At 42.7% G+C, this 15,689-nt stretch overlaps 1 protein-coding gene across 1 annotated transcript in view; it reads left to right on the top strand.

The window, feature by feature from the left end:
- Positions 1 to 14,698, top strand: part of LOC140070085 (uncharacterized) — a 39,566-nt gene extending 24,868 nt beyond the window's left edge. Inside the window, exons 16-25 of the mRNA XM_072116417.1 lie at positions 1,577 to 1,645; positions 2,316 to 2,408; positions 4,181 to 4,246; positions 5,393 to 5,485; positions 7,625 to 7,696; positions 8,175 to 8,267; positions 9,746 to 9,817; positions 10,263 to 10,355; positions 11,321 to 11,413; positions 14,039 to 14,698. Coding sequence (XP_071972518.1) covers positions 1,577 to 1,645; positions 2,316 to 2,408; positions 4,181 to 4,246; positions 5,393 to 5,485; positions 7,625 to 7,696; positions 8,175 to 8,267; positions 9,746 to 9,817; positions 10,263 to 10,355; positions 11,321 to 11,413; positions 14,039 to 14,043 — 749 coding nt within the window. The 3' untranslated portion in view covers positions 14,044 to 14,698. The remainder of the gene's footprint in view (positions 1 to 1,576; positions 1,646 to 2,315; positions 2,409 to 4,180; positions 4,247 to 5,392; positions 5,486 to 7,624; positions 7,697 to 8,174; positions 8,268 to 9,745; positions 9,818 to 10,262; positions 10,356 to 11,320; positions 11,414 to 14,038) is intronic.
- The last annotated feature ends 991 nt before the right edge of the window (positions 14,699 to 15,689 follow it).

Raw genomic sequence — 15,689 nt, 5'->3', positions numbered from 1 at the left:
GCCCCATGCACACATCCCATGGGGCCCATGATGCAGTTTGCAGCCGTATCATGGTTGCAAACGGTCACATTGCAGTGAGCACTTGTTGTCTTACCGCGCAACATCCCGCATCGGGGTCTAGCCTTTTCTTGGGCCTGGAGGCAGCCGGGACCCAGAATACCGGAGTGGCTGCTGTTGTCATGGTGCTTACAGGGAGAGGCTGATGTACTGGTTCTCCCTGGGGCAACCCCTGAGAGTCTGTGAGATAGGTCCCTGGGTAATGGATGGGGAAGCCCGTGGTGATAACAGCGGTATCCAGGGATCAGAAAGAGAAAATGTTGTGCAAATCAACTTACAGTTCTTTTGGAACAGCAGGCAACGGCCAAACGGGTAACAGCAGACTCTCAAGCTGGAGGAGTCATGGAGAGCTCGTCCACAGGAAGGGTACACACAGCCTGGTAGTAACTGCAGGCTGGGCTGATAGAGATGATGCCGAGTTCAGATGGGGACCTTAGTTCTGGGGCTTAAGTCTCCTGACTTGCCCTCAGGTATCAGGCAGCGGCCTGAGGTACCTCTTCCTCCTGGTAGTGGGTCTAGATCTGTTAAACTAACTCTGTTGTAATGTGATGATATACACGGGACTTGTGTTTCTATCGTTTTATGGACTTTCTATGTATATTGCACCTTAATTGTGCCAGGTGCATCAAATGGATGTAAGATCTGTAAGTTTAAGTAAAAAACATTTTCAAGACATCAATGGTGTGAATTGTGCCTTATTGATGTGAGCTGAATTTGGAGCACCCTATTAAAGATAAGTAGTCCTGAATGTTTTGTGTCCATGGTTCGGGGTGTTCCGCGTGTCCTGGACATTTTGAGGGATTGGCTGCTGAGCCAATCCAGCAGTTTATTGTCCCAAATTAAAGCTGCTAGCCAGTGGCGGATTAGAACTGCCATGGGCCCTTAGCCATAGCCCCTACAAATCTGGAATTCACTTCCTCCATACATGACTAGAATCAAGCTTCTTGGGGGGATGGAGAATGTAACCCTTGTGCCTGTTTTCGATCTGCAGTTTCAGGACCTTTGTAAGACCGTCACAGGTCCTGAAATGCCTCTCATACACATGTGCATTGAGAGCAGGAACAGATGTACGAGGATTTCATGGGTGAAGGTCCTTCTCAGTATAAAATTTGGTGGTTGGTTTTGGTGGGCATGGGCCCTCTCGTTGGCTTAGTCCCCAGCCTACCCAAAACTGTCTATCTTGGAATACAGTACTGCTCCAAGCCATTGCTATGATTTAGACATGGATACTTGCTAGGGGCATAAATTTGCCGGATCGGTTGCCCAATCTGACATTATGCCCAAGTTGGGTGAAAGGTCCCCAAAGTCTGAACTGGAACTAAACATTTGGGTGCAATCATCTCTACTCCCTACTATTTACATTATCTTGATGTCAGAATTTTCTTTGCAATTTTATAGAATGTTCCGGAATACAATGTGGCAATGACAGGAGAACTTTCATATTTTTTATGTGTCTTTTCTTGCTTAAAGTTATAAATATACAGTATAATTTTTTAAATTGAAATTTATTTATTTCCAGAAAATGACTCGTATAGAAAGCCCTACAATGAACCCTACCGAAAGATCAAAGCTGTAGAAAAGAGGACCGGTAATATCACTATTGTATAGTCACACTGCCACCCCCGCTCACTGGTCAAGGGGTACGTTGCAGGACTTTGGATGATACTTCTTGATGGACAACTCTATCCCGACCCACTACTAAAAGTGGAATGGGACAACTGATAACTTGAATTTCAGATGTACTCGGGCTCCAGTTCTTGTTGTTGCATTGGGTTGGATTGCAAGACATTTCAAGGTGTAACCTGGTCCTAAGATGTACAAACATCCAAACAGGGAAGTAGCAGCACAGTGAACCCCTGTTCCACACTGTGCCGCCCACCCACACCACTGCTGGTCCTAAGATGTAGATGTTCAGTGAGAGGTCCTGGTCCCAAAAAGTTCTTCTTGAGATGGATCTTAGGTGGGACTACACAATCCATGTTCCGATGTAGCATAACACCCTCCATGACAGTAGAACATCCAATCCTGTGAACCCAGATCAATACAGTTGACATTGGGTAGGTGGTCCTTGAAATAACACATACATTTTTAGGTATTTTAGATGTTTTTAAGTAGGAATCCACAACCCATGTTCCTAAAGGTAAAGCGTTACACCCTTTATGACAGTAGATCATGTAATTCCATTGTCCTAGTTATAAATGTTGTGTAACAGGTTCTAGGAATAACTCCCATGGTTCCATTGTTTATGTTTCACAAAGGTTGTAACCAAATTGTAAGTAATGCGTCCTCAACAGAGAAGAACAAAGATTCCACTTCCGGGCACAAATTCCAACCAACACAAAAGCCACCAGGTAATCATGTAATATTATGAGGGCTTCATTTCTCCATCTACAATGATATATTACCTCTCCTTGTACAATGACCTCTATTTCGATGACCTCTAAATTTAGGATTATATCTAAATCCCAGAGGATGTCTTTCTGTGACTCATCCATTCTTTTTATTGGTACAACCTGCTGATGACTCCATGTGACCCTCTTAGTGGTCACTTCCATCTGAGAACATCTTTGAAACCTTGCAATAGTTAATCAATTGTTAGATGTTGTTTTTGGGGCACATTAACTTACCAGGTCCACAGAGTTCACCAAAAGTGCATTGTCCGGCGATAATGCCCTGTGCTGCGATTCACCAAGATCGGGTGCCTGATATCCTGCATGTGTCGCTTCCCCGCTCAGGTCCTCCGTAGTTCACCATTTTCTTCCTGGTGCATGTAAGTGCATTGTCTTGCGACACAATTTGAAAGTAAAATCCCGTGCTCAGTCCGAATTAGTCGGATCGTCCAATGGCACCGCCCCCTGATTTGTACCACATGAAAACCAGTGGAGCTGCGCCAAAAACCGATCGTGTGTGACACAATCCCAGCACAGACCCCTGTTAAATACCTGTCCAATCCATGCAAAGTCCAACTAAAGTCAAAATATGAAAGGCATGATGAGGAGGACTGTCTAAATACCAATTCAAAATGAAACAGGAAATTGAATTGATTGAGGTTGATTTATGGACCTGTTGTGAGTTTTGCTGTTTAGCTCCTGGTTAGCGAACAGCGATTTGTGTAAAAACTAATGAATCCTTGAACACTTGAACATGTGCATTTACAAGTTTAGAGAAGGTCACATTAAGGTCACACGTAAAGGCTAGAGGACATTTTGGGTTCACCCTGAAATCTTACTCAGAAGCTAAATATTCCAGACTATGGGGCTTATTTACTAAGGGTCCTGTAGCCACCTTTCCATTGGGTTTCCTGACGTTTTCCCGGATCGCACGTGATCGGATTCTGGCGCATTGGCGCCGGCTTTCATGCGACAGAAAATGGGTGGTGAGCCGTCGTACGATCCGACTGATTCGGACTGAGCGCGGAATTTAACATTTAAATTGTGTTGCATGACACTGCACTTACATGCACCAGGAAGAAGATGGTGAACTCCGGCGGACCTGAGCGGGGAAGCGACACCAGCAGGAAACCGGTTTCACATCTTCTTGAATCTGGGCAGATGTGCATTCCGGTCGGACAATGCACTTTAGGGACAGGACAGGTTGGTAAATGTGCCCCCATATGTGAGAAATGCGACATGTGAAATTCCCATACGTAAATAAATAAGCTTATAGAATAAATATGGGCAACCTTCTGATCCACAGGACCGAACAAGTAAGATCTTCATGGTGTTTTAAGTGGATGAAAAAAATTATTACTTTGATATATATATATACAGAGGGAGTCCCCGGGTTACATACAAGATAGGGTCTGTAGGTTTGTTCTTAAGTTGAGTTTGTATGTAAGTCGGAACTGTATATTTTATCATTATAATCCCAGACAGAACTTTTTTGGTCTCTGTGACAATTGGATTTTAAAAATGTTGGGTTGCCATAATAATCAGGATTAACAATAAAGCTTCATTACAGACACCTGTGATACCTGTTATAGCTGTTTATTGTAGCCTAGGACTAAAGCACAGTAAATTACCAATATCCAGAGGTCCGTTTGTAACTTGGGGTCGTATGTAAGTCGAGTGTTCTTAAGTAGGGGACCGCCTGTATACATTACATTTACCTTTATTTATTCCAGAAAATACATATAGAAAGCCCTATAATGAGCCCCACCGAAAGTTCAAAACCACAGAAAAGAGGACTGGTAAAATAACTATTGTATAATCATAGATTTTAGGTGGGACTCCACAACCTAAGTTCCTTAAAATGTAACTGTAAAGCTATAGTGATTTTACCAAATTATGGTTTGTGATTCCCACTTTGATGTCTACTTTGTGCTACCTGTACTTTTCTTTCCCAAGTAATGGCATTTTCTGTTCTGAAAGTGATTGACAAAACTCTTTCTTACCAGAAGTGAAGTGGGCGGAGACTAATGTCTTTCTGTCTGTCTATGCCCTCAGTCTGAGGCCAGTTAGCTTGCCCACACATCCCATGATACCTTGTGTTCTCGCTCCCAGTAAGTTAGCAGCAAATCCATTTAGTTTCCCAAAAGTAAATCCAGTGAACACTGCATAGTGCACATACAGGATGTATATAGTGACAGACTGGCAGATTCCGTCACATGGAGACATGGAGGAGCAGGGGAAATGTACAGAGCACATACAGGATGTACATAGTGACAGCCTGGCAGCTTCCATCACATGGAGGAGCAGGGAACAGTAATAAGTGGTAGAAATCCAGTACATGCGGTCTATAGCCTGTGCTGTGTGAGCAGTAAGGGTTGATAGCTTATCTACACAGAGCACAAAGTACAGATGACAAGGTGGGGAGAGTGAGCAGCGAGAAGAGCAGAGACAGACAAAGTTCTGTAGAATCACATACTGGGATGGAGGGACTGACAGGGAACAAGGGAGATCTTGTACTTCACTATTCTGTGCAGGAGACAGACATCTGAATACACATCCAGCTCTGCTGCATCCACTGTTACTTGACCTCTTCCCCTGTGAGCAGGGAGCAGTAGCTCCTCCCCTCCTCCCAGGAAACTGTCCAGAAACAAAGTGTAAACAAACTACGGATTCATAAGACTAACACATGGAGAGGAGGTAGCCATAGCAGCACTGAGGTAATCTGAGGGTTATAGCAAAGAAACTACTGTATATATATATATATATATATATATATATATATATATATATATATATAATAAAGATAATAGGCAAAGTTGTTTTACATCCCAAGAGCTATTGATTTGTAAAAAATAAAAAACCTTTACTGTTACTCTTTAATGTAATGTGTTACACCCTCTATAAGAGGAGATCATGTAATACCATTATTCTTGTATTTCACATAGGCTATAACCACTCCGTAGGTAATGCATCCTCAACAGAGAAGGACAAGGATTCCTTATCAGTGCCCAAAACTAAACCAGTGCAAAACCCACCAGGTAATCATAAAGTATCATAGTTTATACGGTTGAAAAAAGACACCTCTCCATCAAGTTCTACCAAGGAAGGGAAGGGATTGGATGAGGAAGGGTTTTAGGTGAATCAATTCTATATAACATAACCATCAATGTTATTTAGGTGTAAAAAGGCATCTAGACTCTTCTTGAAGCTCTCTGCTGTCCCTGCTGTGACCAGCGCCTGAGGCAGGCTATTCCACAGATTGACAGTTCTCATAGTAAAAAAGCCCTGTCGCCTCTGGTGATTAAACCTTGTTTTCTCCTGAAGGAGACAGTGCCCCCTCATTTTTTAATTTGATTAAATATGGAACAACTTTACACATTACTTTTTTATGGACCTTTCATATAGTTATATAAATATATACTAATCATGTAATATTAAAGGGCTTCATTACATCACTACTGACAATAGATGATGTCACAGATTATCACCTCCCCCTCCCTGTACAATGACCTCTATATAGATAACACTGACCCATCATTACATCACTACTGACAATAGATGATGTCACAGCTTATCTCCTCCCCCCTCCCTGTACAATGACCTCTATATAGATAACACTGACCCATCATTACATCACTACTGACAATAGATGATGTCACAGCTTATCTCCCCCCCTCCCTGTACAATGACCTCTATATAGATAACACTGACCCATCAATACATCACTACTGACAATAGATGATGTCACAGCTTATCTCCTCCCCTCCCTGTACAATGTCCTCTATATAGATAACACTGACTCATCATTACATCACTACTGACAATAAATGATGTCACAGCTTATCTCCCCCCCTCCCTGTACAATGTCCTCTATATAGATAACACTGACCCATCATTACATCACTACTGACAATAAATGATGTCACAGCTTATCTCCCCCCTCCCTGTACAATGTCCTCTATATAGATAACACTGACTCATCATTACATCACTACTGACAATAAATGATGTCACAGCTTATCTCCTTCCCCTCTCTGTAAAATAGCCTCTATATAGATAACACTGACCCATCATTACATCACTACTGACCATAGATGATGTCACAGCTTATATCCTCCCCCTCCCTGTACAATGACCTCTATATAGATAACACTGACCCATCATTACATCACTACTGACAATAGATGATGTCACAGCTTATCTCCTCCCCTCCCTGTACAATGACCTCTATATAGATAACAAAGACCCATCATTACAACACTACTGACAATAGATGATGTCACAGCTTATCTCCTCCCCCTCCCTGCACAATGTCTTTTAAATAGATAACACTGACCCATCATTACATCACTACTGACAATAGATGATGTCACAGCTTATCTCCTCCCCCTCCCTGTACAATGACATTTATATAGATACCACTGACCCATCATTACATCACTACTGACAATAGATGATGTCACAGCTTATCTCCTCCCCCTCCCTGTAGAATGTCCTCTATATAGATAACACTGACCCATCATAACATCACTACTGACACTAGATGATGTCACAGCTTATCCCCCCCCCCATCCTGTACAATGACCTCTGTATAGATAACACTGACCCATCATTACATCACTACTGACAATAGATGATGTCACAGCTTATCTCCTCCCTCTTCCTGTACAATGACCTCTATATAGATAACACTGACCCATCATTACATCACTACTGACAATAGATGATGTCACAGCTTATCTCCTCCCTCTTCCTGTACAATGTCTTCTATATAGATAACACTGACCTATCATTACATCACTACTGACAATAGATGATGTCACAGCTTATCCCCTCCCCCTCCCTGTACAATGACCTCTATATAGATAACACTGACCCATCATTACATCACTACTGACAATAGATGATGTCACAGCTTATCTCCTCCCCCTCCCTGTACAATGACCACTGGACTCATAAACCAGGAGGGAGAAGATACTTAATTTCAGATTCTCAGATATTTCTGGTGGAAATCGAAGGTGTTCGTTTTACTTTCAAAAATCCTACACTCATGTGACATCCTCTGACAGCAGACGCCATGATGCTTATGTCTTCACAGACCTTGGATATTTTATACTATGGCTTCACTTTCTTAAAATGACAAAATATTTATTTTATTAACTTTAATTTTTTTCCAGAAAATGACTGTCCATATAGAAATCCCTATAATGTACCCGGAAGAAAGATCAAAGCCACAGAAAAGAGGCCTGGTAATATCACTAATATATGGTCTTACTGCCCCCCTTCCCCCAAAATCCATGGTCAAGATGTACAGTACAGGACCGTGGCGGAGCCTTTTCCCTCATGATGATCCCTGGTGTCTTCTGAGTGTTGTCTCCATGGTTGACTCTCTCCCCTTCCACTATTAAAGGTGGGAAAGTGATAAGTGATGACTTGGATCTCATATTTACTTGGGTTGCAGTTCTTGTTGTTCAATTTGGTTGGGTTGCAAGACACAAGGTGTAACTTGGTGCACAGTTGCACACGCTCAGTGCAAGGTCCTGGTTCCAACATGTTCTTCTTGAGATGTTTTCACATGGGACTCGACAACCCGTGTTCCTCAATGTATAAGACAAGACACTTGATGACGGTAGACCCTGTAATGTCATTGTCCTAGTTATAGATATTGACAAAGTGTAGCAGGTTCTAGAAATAACTCACATGTTTTATTATTTATACTTCACATAGGCTGTAACCAATCCGTAGGTAATGCATCCTCAACAGAGAAGGACAAAGATTCCACTCCAGTGCCCAAAACTAAATCAGCGCAAAACCCACCAGGTAATCATGTAATATTAATGGGCATCATTACATCACTACTGATAATAGATGATGTCACAGCTTATCTCCTCCCCCTCCCTGTACAATGACCTCTATATAGATAACACTGACCCATCATTACATTACTACTGACCATAGATGATGTCACAGCTTATCTCCTCCTCCCTGTACAATGACCTCTATATAGATAACACTGACCCATCATTACATCACTACTGACAATAGATGATATCACAGCTTATCTCCTCCTCCCTCCCTGTACAATGACCTCTATATAGATAACACTGACCCATCATTACATCACTACAGACAATAGATGATGTCACAGCTTATCTCCTCCCCCTCCCTGTACAATGACCTCTATATAGATAACACTGTCCCATCATTACATCACTACTGACAATAGATGATGTCACAGCTTATCTCCTCCCCATCCCTGTACAATGACCTCTATATAGATAACACTGACCCATCATTACATCACTACTGACAATAGATGATGTCACAGCTTATCTCTTCCCCCTCCCTGTACAATGACCTCTATATAGATAACACTGACCCATCATTACATCACTACTGACAATAGATGATGTCACAGCTTATCTCCTCCCCCTCCCTGTACAATGACCTCTACATAGATAACACTGACCCATCATTACATCACTACTGACAATAGATGATGTCATAGCTTATCTCCTCCCCCTCCCTGTACAATGACCTCTATATAGATAACACTGACCCATCATTACATCACTACTGACAATAGATGATGTCACAGCTTATCTCCTCCCCCTCCCTGTACAATCAACTGTATATAGATGACCACTTTATTTAGGATAATATCTAAATCTCTTATTAAAGGGGCTTGTGGACAAGTGACATCTACTTCTCTGTCTTTATGTGACTCTTCTAGTCTTTCTTCTGCAGTCTGCTGATGACACTCTTGATTCTCTAAGCTCCATGGTCACTTCCATCTGAGAACATCCAGAAGCATTACGATGGCGACGTATTGTCAGATATTTGATGCCATTTGGTCTTGTGATGTCAAAATGCAAACAGCATGATGAGGAGGACTGTCTAAATGCCAATTTTAAATGAACCAGGAAATCTATTTGGCGATTCATGGATCAAACACATGTTGTGATTTTTATGTTAAGCTGTTTATTAGAAAAAGTAATGAAACAGTGAACAGTGAGACATGTGAATTCACAAGTTTAGAGAAGGTCACATTAACTTCACATGTAAAGGGCAGAGGGCATTTGGGGTTCTTCCTTAAATGTTACTCTCATACCAAATATCCCTGACTTTATGTGAGTAGTGTGTAATGTGGAATTTGAAGAATTAAATAAGCCATGTGACTTCCGTAGACAACAATAGACATGGTCTGAATTTTGGATATTTTATAAGATGTCTTTTCTTGATGAAAATGCTAAAATTATATATATTTTTAAATTAACATTTTGGGTTTTTTTTTTTAGAATTTTGCCCGTCATATAGAAAGCCCTACAAGGAACCACGCCAAAAGATGAGATTCACAGAAAAACGGGCCGGTAATATCAGTGTTATATAGTCATGCTGCCACCCCTGATCACTGGTCAAGGTGTCCAGAACAGGACCTTGGATGAGCTCCACATGGATCTCAGGTGTCTTATCAGTGGTGACTCCAGGATGGACGACTCTATCCAATTCCACTACTAAAAGCAAAATAGAGATAACTGACAACTTGGATCTCAGATGTACTCGGGTTGGAGTTCTAGTTGTTGCATTGGGTTGGGTTGCAGGTGTAACCTGGTCCTTAGTTTGTTGAGGTTCAGGTTTCAAAAAGTTCTTCTTGAGATGGATCTTCAATGGAATCCCACAACCCATGTTCCTAATGTAGCACAACACCCTCCAGTAGAACATGGCTTGCTGTGAACCTTACTTCTAGAAAGTTGACATAAAGGACCGGGCCTTCAAATAACACAGGTTTTAATTTTTTTTTCATATTTCACATAGGCTGTTACCAAACTGTAAGTAATACCCCCTCAAAAGAGAAGAACAAAGATTCCACTTCAATTCCAAAAACCCAACCAGCACGGAAGCCTCCAGGTAATCATATTATATAAGGGGGGTTCATTTCTACATATATACCGATAATATATGAGGTCAGTAGATCATATATATACTACCACTCCCTGTACCATGACCTCTATATAGATGACACCTAAATCTAGGACAATGGGGCAGATTTACTTACCCGGTCCATTCGCGATCCAGCGGCGCGTTCTCTGCGGTGGATTCGGGTCCGGCCGGGATTCACTAAGGTAGTTCCTCCGACGTCCACCAGGTGGCGCTGCTGCGCTGAAGTTCCCCGAGGCCCGCTGGAATGCACTGAAGTTCACCGGCCTATTCCTGGTGAAGGTAAGCGCGAGTCCCGCAACCTTATTTTTTTGTTAAATGCGGCGGTTTTTCCGAAGCCGTTGGGCTTTCCATTCGGCCACGCCCCCCGATTTCCGTCACGTGCATGCCAGCGCCGATGCGCCACAATCCGATCGCGTGCGCCAAAATCCTGGGACAATACAGGGAAAACGCGAATCGGGCCCTTAGTAAATGACCCCCAATATCTAAATCCCAGAAAACTCCGAAATCAGTGTTGACTCCATGATGGTCGATTCTCTCCTCTTCCACTATTAAGGGCAGAAAAGTGATAACTTGATCTCAGATGTACTCGGGCTGCAGTTTTTGTTGTTACATTGGGTTTGGTTGCAAGACATCTCAAGGTGTAACCTGATTCTCATTAGTAGAGGATGAGTACTAATTCCTGGTTCCAGCATGTTCTTCCTTAGTGGATCTTGAAGGGGACAATTTAGGCAATTCCCCCCCCCCCCCCCACTAAATCTATTTTTCATAAACTGCTATTAGAAAGCATTGCCCCTGAGTGGGTCTCCACAGCCCATGTTCCTCAATGTAAAGTAGATCATATAATGCCATGGTCCAAGTTCTAGAAAGTTGACAAATTGTTGTTTGTTTTTGATATAACAACATGTATATATATTTTTTTATATTTCACATAGGCTTTAACCAATCTGTAGGTAATGGATCCTCAACCGAGAAGGACAAAGATGCTTTATCAGTGCCTAAAACTAAACCAGCGCAAAAGCCTCCAGGTAATCATGTAATATTAAAGGGCTTCATTACATCACTACTGACAATAGATGATGGCACAGCTTGTCCCCTCCCCCTCCCTGTACAATGACCTCTATACCAATAACACTGACCCATCATTACATCACTACTGACAATAGATGATGTCACAGCTTATCTCCTCCCCCTCCCTGTACAATGACCTCTATATAGATAACACTGACCCATCATTACATCACTACTGACAATAGATGATGTCACAGCTTATCTCCTCCTCCCTGTATAATGACCTCTATATAGATAACACTGACCCATCATTACATCACTACTGACAATAGATGATGTCACAGCTTATCTCCTCCTCCCTGTATAATGACCTCTATATAGATAACACTGACCCATCATTACATCACTACTGACAATAGATGATGTCACAGCTTATCTCCTCCTCCCTGTATAATGACCTCTATATAGATATCACTGACCCATCACTACATCACTACTGACAATAGATGATGTCACAGCTTATCTCCTCCCCTCCCTGTACAATGACCTCTATATAGATATCACTGACCCATCATTACTTCAATACTGACAATAGATGATGTCACAGCTTATCTCCTCCCCCTCCCTGTACAATGACCTCAATATACACTCACCGGCCACTTTATTAGGTACATCATGCTAGTAACGGGTTGGACCCCCTTTTGCCTTCAGAACTGCCTCAATTCTTCGTGGCATAGATTCAACAAGGTGCTGGAAGCATTCCTCAGAGATTTTGGTCCATATTGACATGATGGCATCACACAGTTGCCGCAGATTTGTCGGCTGCACATCCATGATGCGAATCTCCCGTTCCACCACATCCCAAAGATGCTCTATTGGATTGAGATCTGGTGACTGTGGAGGCCATTTGAGTCCAGTGAACTCATTGTCATGTTCAAGAAACCAGTCTGAGATGATTCCAGCTTTATGACATGGCGCATTATCCTGCTGAAAGTAGCCATCAGATGTTACAGGGTACATTGTGCTCATAAAGGGATGGACATGGTCAGCAACAATACTCAGGTAGGCTGTGGCGTTGCAACGATGCTCAATTGGTACCAAGGGGCCCAAAGAGTGCCAAGAAAATATTCCCCAAAAATGACACCACCACCACCAGCCTGAACCGTTGATACAAGGCAGGATGGATCCATGCTTTCATGTTGTTGACGCCAAATTCTGACCCTACCATCCGAATGTCGCATCAGAAATCGAGACTCATCAGACCAGGCAACGTTTTTCCAATCTTCTACTGTCCAATTTCGATGAGCTTGTGCAAATTGTAGGCTCAGTTTCCTGTTCTTAGCTGAAAGGAGTGGCACCCGGTGTGGTCTTCTGCTGCTGTAGCCCATCTGCCTCAAAGTTCGACGTACTGTGCGTTCAGAGATGCTCTTCTGCCTACCTTGGTTGTAACGGGTGGCGATTTGAGTCACTGTTGCCTTTCTATCAGCTCAAACCAGTCTGCCCATTCTCCTCTGACCTCTGGCATCAACAAGGCATTTCCGCCCACAGAACTGCCGCTCACTGGATGTTTTTTCTTTTTCGGACCATTCTCTGTAAACCCTAGAGATGGTTCTGCGTGAAAATCCCAGTAGAACAGCAGTTTCTGAAATACTCAGACCAGCCCTTCTGGCACCAACAACCATGCCACGTTCAAAGGCCTCAAATCACCTTTCTTCCCCATACTGATGCTCGGTTTGAACTGCAGGAGATTGTCTTGACCATGTCTACATGCCTAAATGCACTGAGTTGCCGCCATGTGATTGGCTGATTACAAATTAAGTGTTAAACAGCAGTTGGACAGGTGTACCTAATAAAGTGGCTGGTGAGTGTAGATAACACTGTCCCTTCATTACATCACTTCTGACAATAGATGATGTCACAGCTTATCCCCTCCCCCTCTCTGTACAATGACCTCTATATAGATAACACTGACCCATCATTACTTCACTACTGACAATAGATGATGCCACAGCTTATCTCCTCCTCCCTCCCTGTACAATGACCTCTATATTGATATCACTGGCCCACCACTACATCACTACTGATAGTAGATGATGTCACAGTGTGTCTCCTCCCCCTTTCTGTACAATAAGCTCTATATAGATAACTCTGACCCATCATTACATCACTACTGACAGTAGATGATGTCACAGCATGTCTCCTCCCCCTCCCTGCACAATGACCTTTATATAGATATCACTGACCCATCACTACATCACTACTGATAGTCGATGATGTCACAGCTTATCTCCTCCCCCTCCCTGTACAATGACCTCTATATAGATAACACTGACCCATCATTACATCACTACTGACAATAGATGATGTCACAGCTTATCTCCTTCCCCTCCCTGTACAATGACCTCTATATAGATATCACTGACCCATCACTACATCACTACTGACAATAGATGATGTCACAGCTTATCTCCTCCTCCCTGTATAATGACCTCTATATAAACATCACTGACCCATCACTACTTCACTACTACAATAAGCCAGAACAGATTCGGTTTTGGGTGAAAAACATGAATGTAGAAATATGTTAATAAGGTGAAGTGGTGTTCATCTTAATGGAATATTTCTGACTTTGTGTCTTTTAGATTGATAGGAAGATAGAAGAAGTATAGAAACCTCCAGAGAGTTCTGCGCTCAGCATATAAGAAAAATCTAGAAATGAAAAAGCTTCTTTGACTTTATTCTGGAATAAAGTGCCGTAAAAAATTTCTACATTGGACATCAACTGTAGAAAATCAGGTTTAAAGTGGCCAGAATAGTGTAAAAACCACACAAATAATGTACAACAAATCTATTTATCTTGAGGTTACAGGGAACATTGTAATATCTGTGTCGTTTATATAGATCTGACCTACTTTACCTTAGTTAAAATGGGTTTATCTGTCATCACATTATATAAAAGACTTCACAAGATATGGAGGCGAGTTGAGCCTTTTGCCTTAGGTGGCACATTGTGCAGCAAGATGGCTGTAGCATTAGGGGAGCAGTCACCCATTACAAAACAGAACTACTGGATGGGGTAGAGGGGATGCTGTTCTATAGCTTACCTCAGACAGCAGAAAGTTCAGGCTCGCCCCTGTTTCCGCATTCCCATATCAATGGTTGACCAAGGATACCCCCATACCCCTCCAACCTCTTATATGGAAGTGTTTATCCCAGAGGGGGTGTGCATACAGTAATTGCACACCCCCTCTGTCCAATGGAAGGCAACAGGACACAAAATGTGGTAGAAAGCCCTACTTCCTGTCATAGAGAGTCCTACTTCCTATCATTGAGTTCTACTACATGTGGATCAAGTTGTCCCAACTTTACCATGTACTGGTGATCCTATTAAGTTCTGATTCTTACCCTAGTAAAGTTCTGTGATAGTGACCAACCCTTTTAAAGGAAACCTACTACCACGGATCTACCTATTAAGGTAGATCGGGTGGTGGGTGCCTCTATTGTACGTGAGGATAGCCCTTTTAAGTGCTTATCCTCACGTCCCCTGTATCTTTTTCTGACTTTTATTGTCATAATATGCAAATTTTCTAAAGAGACTACTGGGGCGACAAGGAGCCGGAGCTGAGACTACACGGCTCGGCTACTTCACGCTCCAGTAACCTCTTTGATCCTCCAATCGGCATATCTTCGGTGTGCAGCTACGAGGAGCTGTACACCCTCATCATCGAAGCCGGCATTCTGCACATGCACAGAACCCAGGCCCGCAGCTGCACGGTCACTGCTCCGGAGCTACTGCGCATGCGCAGAGCTCCGGCTTCGCGGACGAGGGTGCACAGCTCCTTACAGCTGCCCACCAAAGATATGCCGGTAGGAGGATCAAAGTGACCACTGGGGCGTGGAGTAGCCGCGCCGTGTATCCTCAGCTCCAGCTACTCCACGTCCCAGTAGCCTCTTTAGAAAATTAGCATATTAGAGCAATAAAAGTTAGAAAAAGATACAGGGGACATGAGGAATAGCCCTTAAAAGGGCTATCCGCATGTACAATAGAGGCACCTACCACCCGATCTACCTTAATTGGTAGATCCATGGTGGTAGGTTTCCTTTAAGCCCCAAAGATCAGGAGGCCCATTACTGATGTCGTCAGTACGACAATAAAGTTTTAAGAAGTTGAAGAGCAAGATGCTACAGTATAAACTTCCTGCTCTACCATTCAGAGGGGAGCTATTAGCTAGGGGGCGCTAATGCATAATATTGTTTGGAGCCCCAAATTATCTTTGAGATGAACCAAAATTT

The sequence above is a fragment of the Engystomops pustulosus genome, chromosome 7, assembly GCF_040894005.1.
Source record: "Engystomops pustulosus chromosome 7, aEngPut4.maternal, whole genome shotgun sequence".
NCBI classification, from domain to species: Eukaryota; Metazoa; Chordata; class Amphibia; order Anura; family Leptodactylidae; genus Engystomops; species Engystomops pustulosus.
The sequence above is the reverse complement of the archived record's forward strand: the minus strand, read 5'-3'. Positions and strand labels throughout refer to the sequence as shown.